Here is a 12059-nt window from a genome sequence, read left to right on the forward strand (position 1 = left end):
AAAATTACCACAAAAAGTGTGATTTGCATCACTAAGCTGCACTATGGATAATTTGGAAGGTTTTAAATGTCCTTAATTAGAATTTATTGTCACAACAAAATTTCCATCATACTGAGAAATCTATTGCGATAAATAATAAACGACATGATAAATGCGCAGCCCTAATGTGTAGTCTCTCATTTTCTTTTTTTATCTTGATGCTCGCTTCGGTTAAGACGTCACGTAACGGTGCACAACTAAAAAACCTGCGATCAGTACATACTTTCCATGTCCAGGACCGCCTGGTTGGTGTGACAGTTGACCGCCCTCTGCTGCTCCACCTGGTCCTCCAGCTCAAAGATGGTCTCCTTCATTTCCTTCACTTGGTTCTCCGCTTGAACTCCAGCTTCCTCCAGGGACGACACCCGGTCGCTCAGCTCCTGCTCTCTCTTCTCAGCCTTTTCCTGGACCTGCTGGCATGTGGACTCCACCTGTGTATGGACACAATGTTTATAAAGTTTGTGTGTTTATGCAATGTACTGAATGTACTGCATCTGAAGTCGCTCTAGGTCATTTTGCGGTGTTGCCGTTTCTAAATACATTCAAAGGTTACTCAAGATTGCTTTAGTCTCTCTCACTTTCATGTCGAATTAAAGTCTAAACAGAACAAAAAACATCTTATTTACTACAACTATTGAAGTCAGAGGAGGATTATTGTGGTTGTCTGGGAGGCACATCTCTATGAGGACAGGATGCTGAGACCAGTAGATGATGTAGCCACTTGGGACGGTCCCACAGCTGACGCCATGAGGCTGAGACAGATTAAGAAGCTTGTCAGGGAAGTTATGGAGTCACCTCATTTTCACATCCAGTTGGCAGAGGACAGCTGTGTGACTCAAGGGATCAGGCTCGGGTGAACAAGCCTAACTATGCTGTTGGCACCTCCGTCACCTCCCAAAATAATGACTTAAAAGAGACACACCTAACACTGTAGAGCCATTACCAGCCCTGACTCACTGCTGTGTTTGTGAGAGGTTTCTTTGGGGGAAAACCAAGGAAGCTAAAAACAAAGGATTACAGTTTAAGTGAAGATAAATATCACTGAAAATAAATACTAATGATTAGGATAGATAGAGCCAGAATAACTGGACTCTATGGCCCCATGTCAAACATGGTGGCTTATCAATAATAAACAAAACGGCACCAACCACAGCTGCAGCTTCAATGATTAAAAATGTCTAGGGATCCAAAAATATTTAACCAAAATGCATAAGATTAATACAAACGCTTTTAGGCATTTTAAATTTTAGATAGTCTTTTATTGTGAGTTGTTTATTGCTATGTGCAATCTCATTCTTTGCTGCTGAGACACATCATGAATTTCCTCATGGCAGGATTAATAAAGTGCCTGTGTGCCTATCCATCTATTACAGTAATTAAATGCTGAATCCTTGAAAAAAACAAATCCAACCTCAGTCGGTGTGTAAACGTCTCCCTCCCTACCTTTGACACTGTGGCTCGCACATGCTCAGTCTCAGCCTGGGCCTTCAGCAGCTCCTGTCTCAGCTCGGTCAGCTCCACCTCCAGCTTGTCCCTCTCAGAGTGGGCCGTCTTCAGCATGTTCTGGAGCTCGGTGCTGTCGCTGGCGCTCTGCATGGCTTTCAGCTCACCGACCTTCTGCCTCTCTATGTCCACCTGTGCCTTGAGCCTGCTGTTCTCCAGCCTGAGACACTCCGCCGTGGCTTTGTGCTCCTCGGCAGCTTGCGATACCTGACTGCTGCTTTCCACTTCCTTGTCCAGTCGGGCCTGCAGTCTGTCCAGCTCCTCCTTCAGGCAGCAGACCTGCCCCTGAGCCTCTTGGTGTTCCTCTTCCAGAGCCCTCAAGCTGCCCGTCAGCTGCTGCTGGATGTCCACCAGCTTTTCCCGTTCAAATCGAGAGCTCTCCACCAGCTCGGCGTACCTCTGCTCCAACTCGGCCAGCCTCGGCCCTTGGTTCCCCAGCTCCTGCTCCCTCTGGGCCTGAGCCTGAGCCTGCTCCTGGACTCTGATGGCAAGCGTCTCGTTCTTCTGAGCCATCACCTCCAGACGTTCTCTCTGCTGCTGAAGCGACGTCTGCAGAAGGCGCTTCTCCTCCGCCAGGCGCTCGTTCTCAGCGGTTAGCTCCTGCACCATCTGCTGCTGGTCAGCCAGTTCCTGCAGTGTCGCCTGCAGCTCCTCCGCTGTGCTGTGATGGCTCTCCTCCATCTTGTGGATCTGCTCCGTTAGCCTCTGCACTGACGCATCCTGACCCCCTGACCTGCTCGCCATGACGTCGTCGCCGCCGCCACTGCTGCTGCCTGATTCGGAGCACGACGGGAGCTTCTCGAACTCCGAGGAGTCCGGTGATGGCGAATCCTTGGTAATGTCGGAGCTGGAGGAGACAGAGGTTTTGAGTGGGCTGGCAGTGGGGACGAGTTTGTCCTTTGGAGAAGCTGTAGGCTCTGAAGGGACGCCATTCACCAAGGTAACAGACGAGCTTGTCTTTTTACTAGAAAGAGGAGAAGCTTCCAAGCAAATCAGCTTTTCCTTCAATGTCTGGTTCTCTTCTCGTAGTGCTGCTAGCTCCCTCTGGAACCTCCCGTTCTTCTCCCTCAGCTCCCCGACCAGGACCAGGGCTTCAGCCACCTGCCCCTGCTCACCATCAGCAGCGTGCGCTTGGTCTGAAACTGAGCTGGGAGAAGGCAACGACGAAGCAGGGGAGGTTTTACTCTTGCAGCGCTGCAGCTCTGTCCTCAGATTGTCGATCTCCAAGTCCTTCGCCTTAGCTTCAGCGAGAAGCTCCTTCACCTGGCTCTCCAGCAGGCCCCTCTCTTGGCTCTCCGCGTCCGCACGGGGTTTGGTCGAGCTACGCGTCTGCTTTGCCAGGGTGGAGAGGCTGGAGGTGCTGGAACTGGTAACGATTCTCTTAGTAGAGGAACTCCTCAGCTGATCTCTAAGGGAAACCCGATCTCTCGTTATAGAGGAGGAGATTTCTCTCGGAGCAGGGATTCCAGACTTCTTGGTCGTCTGCACACCTGCAACACAAAATCAAAAAATATTAAGCGTTTAAATCAAGTCCATAATGTGCAGATTAGATAGCAATTGTGCAAGATAAGCATGTTTATTTGTACATCACGCATAAGGAAATTGAAAGCAGTTTCAAGAAAAAGAAAAAGCAGGTAATTACACCGAAGACATGGAATACATTGAAAGAACAACGTCGAATTCAAATATGATATGAAAGAAAAGACACATATGAATTAAAAACAGAAATATTTATATACATTTACATTGTGGTTTATGCTTTTATATATATTTTACACATTTTCTTTTAGTTTTTCTCTCTACACAGTTGTGTCTTATTAATAACTCATCCACTGTCATGTTATTTCTTCATCTTTTTTATGCTGACCGTGTTTATTAATATCTCATGTTGTTTTATGCGTTTCTTTTAGACTTGTCTGCTTGAAAAGTCCTACAGATAAAAGTTGACTGATCAAAACAGAAGAAGAAAATAAGAAAACATTCAAATCATCCAAAACAAACAGAGGAATATTGTGACATCTTGTATCATATATAAGTTTTTCCAAAACGTAATCTGAAACATCTAGAATGTTACTAAATACAGACACGTGTGATTTTTTTCCTCTCCGTCACATAAACGATTCAAGATCCCCTTAAACTAATCTGCCACAGCTCTTTAATGAGGTTTAAGGAACTTTCAAGAACCTTGTAACACTGAAAACAAAAGATTATTGGTATCAGCATTCAGCTATGCAGGAGTCATGAATAGAGAGTTTGTCACATTCATAGTTGCATTAATCAGCACTAGGATCACTGTGGCCCAGTCACAGATTGTTCTCCAGCATCACATCTGCCTGGTTGTGTGTGTTGCTGTCATTCATGACTGCAGAAGAGCTCAACTTTGGCATTTCAAAAAGCATCAATGTGGGTCACGAGGATGAAACGTTTTCCAGAGCCCTCTGAAATATAAAGAGTATTTACTGACGCCTGGCATGAGCTGGATGTCGCCTGAAAATGCTGTATTGTTTGTTTTGGGCCCATCAGCAAACAGCAGCACAGACACAAGGGAAGCGCTTGTTTCAAAGGATGACAAGCGGTCGCTGTGCACGTGGAGCAATTCAGGCACAAAGCAGCTAAAGCAGCGAGCGGACAAAGATAGCAGTGTGTGCATCACATTCCCGCATCATCATCATCAAACCCACAAAGCGGGAGGCAGACAGGCAGCCTGTGTCAGGAGATAGACAGCGCATCTTCCTGATCAACACGGTTACACACTTTCAGTGAACACAATACACATACGCACAATCCCCGAACAAATGGCCCAGTTTGGAGTGAAAATCCTGTCCCCCAGTGGAGTAGTCCGCCACGGATAGACACATTGCAGAGCATCCTCTTACTGAGAAAGCAGGAACTGCCAACCTTGGCACGTTTCTGGGGCACAGAGCTGTTTAGCATTCCTCCAGTAAGAGACTGTGGCTGCAGACTGAGGGACTTCATATTAATTAATTTTAAGCATTACAAATATGTAAATATATCAATCTATCTGAAGAAAACAAACAGAATTATGTAGGAGATTTGTCAGGCTGTACTGGTTCTGAACAGCAATCCATTCGGGTGAAGCAGATACGTCACAGGGGAAACTTTAAAGATCCAATGGCTGCCATTAAACATCCACAGTCACTTATGTCTGAAATTCACAGGGAGAAAAAAAATCCTGAGTGGCAGAATGAGGCCAATGTGCGCTGCTAAATTATGTACTCTTCTAGAAGACATAAAAGCCAAATCAGCACGGTGATATAAATTACTCTTTACTGTGCACTGGAGAAAGCCAAAGGAGATACGACGCATCTAACAGTTCATCCCCATCTGAGACAGTTTTCATGGCTGTTCTTAGGTTCCCAAATGACAGAGATAACATCCTGATTAAGATCAGCCCTTTTAACTGCAGGAGAGCAAATTTTAAAGGAGCAGTACCATGTGTTTTCAACATAAATAGTCCCATTTTATAGCACAATTAAGTAACTATGTCACCTTCAGTTGTTATAAAAATGTTTTACACATCAAGCGTGACTTAAAAGAAATGCAAACGCCTTGAATTTAAGAAGCTTCTGCTCTTTTACAACAGTCCGCCTTCAGCACATTGTCACAACAACGTTCCTCTATCAAGTGTTTAGCGTTTCACTGCCTCACATGATGAGCTCATGCATTTCCACCAGGTGTTTGCTAATTGTTGCTGGCTAGTCTGAAGGAGCTGAGTGGAAGAAACATGCATGCAAGAATCTAAGTAACACTCCACAAATATTTTTGATGAGGGAATAAAGTATTTGCTCCCCCCTACACATTTATTATAAATCTGACATCAGCACAGCAGGTCAAAGCTTTACAAAAAAAATAGAGACAGAACATCTACTGAAAAATCCTGGTCGATAAGCATCCTTTTTTCCATTTCTTTTAATAACCCGACACCATCTGAAGCTTAAAGTCACTGATTATTAGGTCACAAACCTTTATAACCTAACATCACCACAGATGATCATGTGCACAAAGTAATGTCACCAATGTTTCTCTTAAATTTTCTTCAAACAAAAAACAACAACTAAATATATGCTGCTCAAGTTCTGCAGTTGTTTTCAAAAAGGTGTCTTATTTTATATTATTTTTTAATAAAACCTGCAACAAATAACCACACCAGAAAGCAGAAAGAGTTGAGATTAGATTTTATGTAAACAGAGAAAAAAAGACATAAAACATGGTTGTGGTGGATTAAAGAAAGGAGAAAGTAAGAGATAAGAAGCTGTAAGGAGAGCAAAGACAGCAGTGAAAGAGACAATTAACCAGTGGAGCTGCTCTGGGGCCATCGTTGAAAGACTCCCAGGAGAGTTTGACCAGACCACAGTTTTTATTACCTGGTTCACTTAGGTAATAAAAACTTAAGTGAACAAGGTGCACGAAATTATTCTACATTCTCTAATGATTAAGAAAAAAAAACCTATAATTACAATTTTAGTAATTTATTCAAGCAAAACTGTACTTGTGAAAGAAAATTGGGCGTCGGCCGGTTAACGGCATTAAAGTATACTAATGTTCTGGATGAAAGTGTAGTAAATAAATTTCCATTACATCGTTTGTACGTGTTAATTTCTCTTAATGGTAATGGTCACTTATTATGGCGCTCTAACAGTGCCTGGCTTTGAAATGGCTAAAAACTTTCCTGCACCTCCCCGGCCTGATGCTACCACTCATTAGTTAGCTGAAAGAGGATCCTATATTTTCACAAAATAGACATTTTGGAAATACTAACAAGTTTGAAAATCATGAGCAGTCAATGTGTGGACACTAGATGACCACCATCACCCTCCTGCTAATGCAGCTTTAAACAGTAAGACAGCAGCTGCATGCATGTTAAGCAGCTGGCTGCAGGCTAGCTAAAAGATTAACCAACTAATTAACTAATGAGAAAAATCAGCTTTTCGGTCTTGGCCTGAAGCTAGTGCTGAGACTACATATTCAGTCTTATTTTGTCTCAACAATTTTACTCCTCCACCTCCATTTAACGTTTAGCTGAATGTATAAGCCCTGAAAAAGCTAATCTGTTGTAGGCTAGTTTGCTAGCCTAGCTTGCTGACATGTTATTTTACATTGGCAGCAACAACTTTATTATTATGATTGCAGTAGTGGTCTTGAAAATGGTCTCACATTGGCTCAGAGTTAGTCTGGTCTCCCTGAGCATCTTGGCTTTCTCTGATCTCGGTCTTGACTCAACAATAGCTCTATTTATCAAAATTAAAAAGATAGAAAACATTACAGATACCAGTCTAACTGTAATAATTAATAAATGGTATTGTTCTACAAGTCTGCAAGCCGTAAGAGTGCATGACGCTTTTCTGTTTGAAATAAAAGCCATTACATCACGTAGCGCATTTTTCTAAATCTGGTACTTTAAGGTCATCACAGACTAAGATAACATACTTGCCCATACCTAAACAATTTATTTAGATTGTGAGCCTAATAAAGAACAAGGCCATGATTTTCTTAAGCTCTGCAAAAGACGTATTTCTCCTTCTGGTGCCAAGCTATGACATACTGACACAGACAACCATTAGTTTAGCTTAGTGAAGTCTTTTATGTATGACTCGGCTCTGTAACTCCTTTGACGAGGCAGTAAATCTGGGTCGCTACATGGGTCACAGAGGAGTAGCGATCCTCCAGCATCAAATAAACTCATGTGGTGTTTGAAACCAGCAGTTTGCACTGATGCCAGCGCAGAATTAGCAACAAAAACAGATTTACAGCAGCTTGAATAGAGCAGCATATACTCCATACATTAAATAATTACCTTAACGTTTAAAGGCCAACTTCCAGTAACCCAAATGCATTTGTTTATTTAATAAAAGGTCATATCCTCAGTCACAGCACTGCACTGTGCAGGCTTCATTCTTCCTAATGGAAATGAGCTTTCAAATCACAGCAAGAGCCTTTTGTCTGGAAAGCGTCCAGCACCAGCCGGATAGCTGCGGCCTGCATGCCAGCCAGTCGAAAGGTGACAGGGTGCATTGTGAGCAAAGTGTGGAGAGACTCCACTTTACAGAAGGGAGGGCGACGGTTGAGGAGTCATGATGAATTCATGACTGCAGGTGGTCACAGTGTCACAAAGTTGGCGTCTGTAATGACGCACTGGCATCGTGAAAACAAACACATGCTGCAGAGGAAACGCGCTCCGCCGCTCCCATGTCTTCCTCTCCCGGTTGGTGGAAGTGTAATGGGAACTTTTTTTTGTATTTCAGATGAGAACATAGGAGGAAAAACCACAGTGTGTGTCCATGGCCTTCCTGTAGGCAAAATTAGAGGGATTGAAATCGGCGCCTGTCGGTAAACTACCAGGAGTCTCAGGCATTCCTTTCCTCTTACACAAAAGAAAGGACTGCAGACAGAACTGAGCCTGCGTGACCGCAACAGTGACTGTGCAGAGATAAGTCCAGTTGGTCCAAAGTGCCACTAAAAACCATTCAGCTATCACTGTTGGGACATAAAAATCTCTTTGCCGAATAGAACATTAAAAGATTTACGCTGTTAGAAACAGCTTTGCAACATTAAGCCCCCGTCACGTCACAGTTTATAAGAAGCTATTTTACCACATTGAAGGCGATTTATAATACAAAAAGATCTTATTCACACAAGGCAAATATCAACTATTGTAAACTTCATAGCATTGCATACCCAACTCCTAGCAACCAGGGGTAGAACACATCTAGAGATAAAGGATTTTTTTTTTTTTTTTATCTTAACTGTGCATTTATATATACTTATGTACAGTTTTGGCTTTCAACAAATAGCTTTTTTTGAGTCCATCTACTCCAGTTAATGATTAATCAATTACTAAATTAATTGCCAATTATTTCAATAATCAATTAATCAGATTAACCGTTCAAGCGCAACACAATAAATCATCCTAGTTTCATGAGAAGGTACCGCTAATAGACAGTAAACATGGCCAATCTCCATCAGCTACAACTATATTTTAAGATAATGAATTGGAATCCATTAGGTATAGCAGTGTTAGCCATTCTGAAACAAAAATTATTAGCTTCTCTATACAACAGTGGCTGCCTACATCAAATTAAAAATTTACAAGCCATTATAAAGCCATCTGAGAAACAATAAGTAAAACATCCACCAAACATCATATTTTCGATTTGAGTCCATTACTGGCACACAAGGGGCATGTTAATCAATTATGCAACATATTCCCCTGGCAAAATTTCCACGCATTCATATGGAGTTTTCACTATTTGATTCATGTCCATAGTTATATTTGCCAGCGCTTTCAATAACCAGCAGGTTTTATAGAAGTCAATCTTTTCCTATCCTCAGACAAAGTGTAGTAAAAGGTCAGACACCTAAAATCCAAACTTTTAAAGAGTTTTAAAGAGTGAATACATCAAGTCTTATTGCTGAATCAAAGAGCCACAACAGTCTTTGATGAGGATGCTGTTACTGAGTGAAGACCCAAAGTTGGCAACTACAACATCAGTGAGTTACTTAACATAAAGTCAGAAAGTGCAGACATGTGAGAAGCTATTAAAACCAAGACTAATGGATAACAGGAAGGCTGAACAGAGTACAGCAAAGCTGCTCCGTTTGATCCTACTGCGCTTCCAACCTTCATTTCTTATTGAACAAACTGGATTGGAGAATCTTGGCAGGCATTTGGAAATAAAGTTAAGGTAAGGATCCTTTCTCTAAGGAATACACAGACAGACTGCTTTTTTAGAAATGCTAACTGTGCTAATTGCTAATAAGCACAGTGCTATTAGCACTGTAGCTAAATGTTGTGCTATTTTAAATTATTATCACTTCAGTTTTTAGAGTTACTTTTTAAAAGCCCATCTAGGGACAAGTGCTGTGAATTAGCTGTTGCTATTGCAACAATGAACTGCTGTTTTATTCAGTTTGTCTATGTTGATGTGTGTCTGTCCCTATCAAATAAACTTTATAATAATAAAATGCTAAAGACTAGTTAAAATGTTAACTTCAAATTATTTACATTTTTGGTTTATAAGGATAGTAAAACTGTGTTTTATAGCAACAGCTCTTTCACACGAGCAGGGAAAGCTACATTTTCTCCTAATATAAATAACAAATAGCTGCTAAAGGGAGAAAAGACAAGAAATTGTTTCTGAATTTGGCTCTCATGTCCTCTATAATATTATCCTTGCCAGTGCCTTCCTGTGCTACTCTGCTCAAATCTCACTTACAGCAGAGTCTGGGCTTTCTCCCATTGATTTGGATTCCCTCCTATAAAATTTCAACAGGGCCAATCAGCGAACAGAAGAAGTTGTAAGTGATGACGAAAATTTTCTGTGCCGTTTTTGAGTTGCAGTGCTAGCAGAGGAAGTGAATAAAGTTGTTGGCCACATTTCTAAATACTGAATTACCATTAACAGCTGACTTGTTTGGTTGGGCATTTGTCTCTTCGCTGTGGAGGATAGTCGTATACAGTTCGGGCAACTTCAGGTAAGCTTCATAGCATTGAACTGTCACATTACATACGTCATGGACAAACATTAGCGATTAGATAACATTTAAAACTCTACCAGAGTCTATACCTCCAGGAAGAAACCGTTTCTCCATAGCAGAGAGCCCAGGCCCTCCGTACAAAGCAAAAGTTGTAGTAAAGTGGCTGGTTTGCACCAGGCTACAATAATGTAGCTCTTCAAGAGAAACTGGAATTAACTACAATCAAGCTTGTGAGATCAAGGCTTAACAAAAACTGTAGACTGGGAATTCACTCCTAACATTTGACTGGTGTGTTTTTAGTTAAGTCTTTGGAAACATTAGATTTCCTTGAGTCTGACCATAAAAAGGATGATATAAGACATAGAATCTGCTGCATGAAACAAATCAAAAAGAGAACTTAAAAAGATTCAAATAAAGACCTTATCATTTTAACATAAGACAACCTCTCTTCTATAGATTGTAGCTTAAGACAAAATCATTAATTAATTCAATATAATCAGTCTCACTAGAGATAATGTCAACAGATTAATAAACAGATCAGAAGATATAAAGATCACCTTTTATCGACGGTGCTGACCTCTGATGCTTTGCCGACTTTTATTAATTTGTGATCGAGTAGCATGAGGATCGTTTAACCACTACAGAAATAACTGATTCAGTAAAAATCCTTAACTTTGTGAGTTATTTCTAAGACATCGTGACTGGGCAACATGTAATATTGGGCAATTTTTTACTGTCTTTGTCCTCCGCAACTGAAAATGCGATAAATAAATGCAAACCAAATGTCATGTAGACTGTATCAGTACTGAAGTGTTGTGGTCTGATCTGTGTCTGGGTAAAGATAAAACCAGCCCTGAACAACAGACGGCATCCACAGAAAGGCCAGATTTCACATTCCCAAACTGCAGATGAACCACAGCCAGCCGCTGACAGATATAAAAACCACATCAGGATAAGCTGAATTTGGTATGCACTAAAAGTGGAATCACAGTCCTGGCCGACGGAGCATGAAATAAGGGATTTTTATGAGCCGAGACGTGGGAGCTATAATGCATCAACTTTGATGTCCAGTGCAATGGTCTCCATTACACAAACAGGACATTCAAACAGAGCACACCTCCCTCTGCAAACACGAAGCTCTGAGAAAATCCCGCCGTATTTACTGTACCAACTGCTAACTGACACGGAAAGTATGAGTAACTTCCTCACTGGCCATCAGATGCTGGATAAACCCCTGCTCTAGACCACTTTCCTCTGATGTGGCAGTGTGATGACACTTGTGTGTTGTGTCCTTCACTGGAAATCCACTCTGACTGGCAGAAGTGCTGCTCACCTGCAATACGTCAGTGCCAAAAGGAGCAGGAACCCTCAGAAGGCATTCACCACCGTCAGGCTTAGACAGTGAATGCTGACCTCGAAATGTCAGCTGAAAAAGTGAATAAGAAATTTATAGAGGCTCCAACACTGTATCTGATTCACCTCAGAACTCTAAACTTGGATCTAAGAATGTCCTAAGACCCAATTTTAGAAGTTTTTATCTATGTCGTCATAAAAAGTCAGAAAACCAGTGGCTGCTCATACTACAGTGATTATTAGCAACAGACCAATAACACAATATCTCTCAGGAATTTGAAAACTAGAGGAATTACCCAGTACTGCATTGTTGCTCATGACTGCTTGGTTTTTGAGGGAACTATGTATTCTACTTTCTATCAAAAAATCTCGAATAACCTTTAGTTTGTGACCTTAAGCTTAAGCATATGTGATTTATGCAGCAGGGAAATTATCTGAAACACCAGCAGGTCTGCCTTTAAAAGGCTAAAAAAAGAGAGAAAACAATCCCTAAAAATATTATGAAGTGGCTGAGACAGGGTCCTGACTTAAATCCAATCGACTTTAAAAAGGCTGTTCATAATCAGAAAACTCTCAAACTGGGTGAATTAAAATAAATTTGGCAAAAACAGTGGGCCAAAATTCCTCCACACTGTGATGCAAAACACCGACTGCCAGTTGGAATAAAC

The 12059-nt window shown here is 41.5% G+C and overlaps 1 protein-coding gene across 6 annotated transcripts in view; it reads right to left on the reverse strand.

Moving 5' to 3' along the window:
• The window catches only part of specc1 (sperm antigen with calponin homology and coiled-coil domains 1), a 98070-nt gene that overhangs the window by 43240 nt on the left and 42771 nt on the right, over nt 1-12059 (reverse strand). For all 6 annotated transcript variants that reach the window (XM_016668270.1, XM_016668274.1, XM_016668269.1 and 3 more), the window contains 2 exons: nt 1483-3032; nt 263-470 (listed from right to left, as the gene is read on the reverse strand). In XM_016668270.1, coding sequence (XP_016523756.1) covers nt 263-470; nt 1483-3032 — 1758 coding nt within the window. The remainder of the gene's footprint in view (nt 1-262; nt 471-1482; nt 3033-12059) is intronic.

Source organism: Poecilia formosa, unplaced genomic scaffold, assembly GCF_000485575.1.
Source record: "Poecilia formosa unplaced genomic scaffold, Poecilia_formosa-5.1.2 Scaffold14, whole genome shotgun sequence".
NCBI classification, from domain to species: domain Eukaryota; kingdom Metazoa; phylum Chordata; class Actinopteri; order Cyprinodontiformes; family Poeciliidae; genus Poecilia; species Poecilia formosa.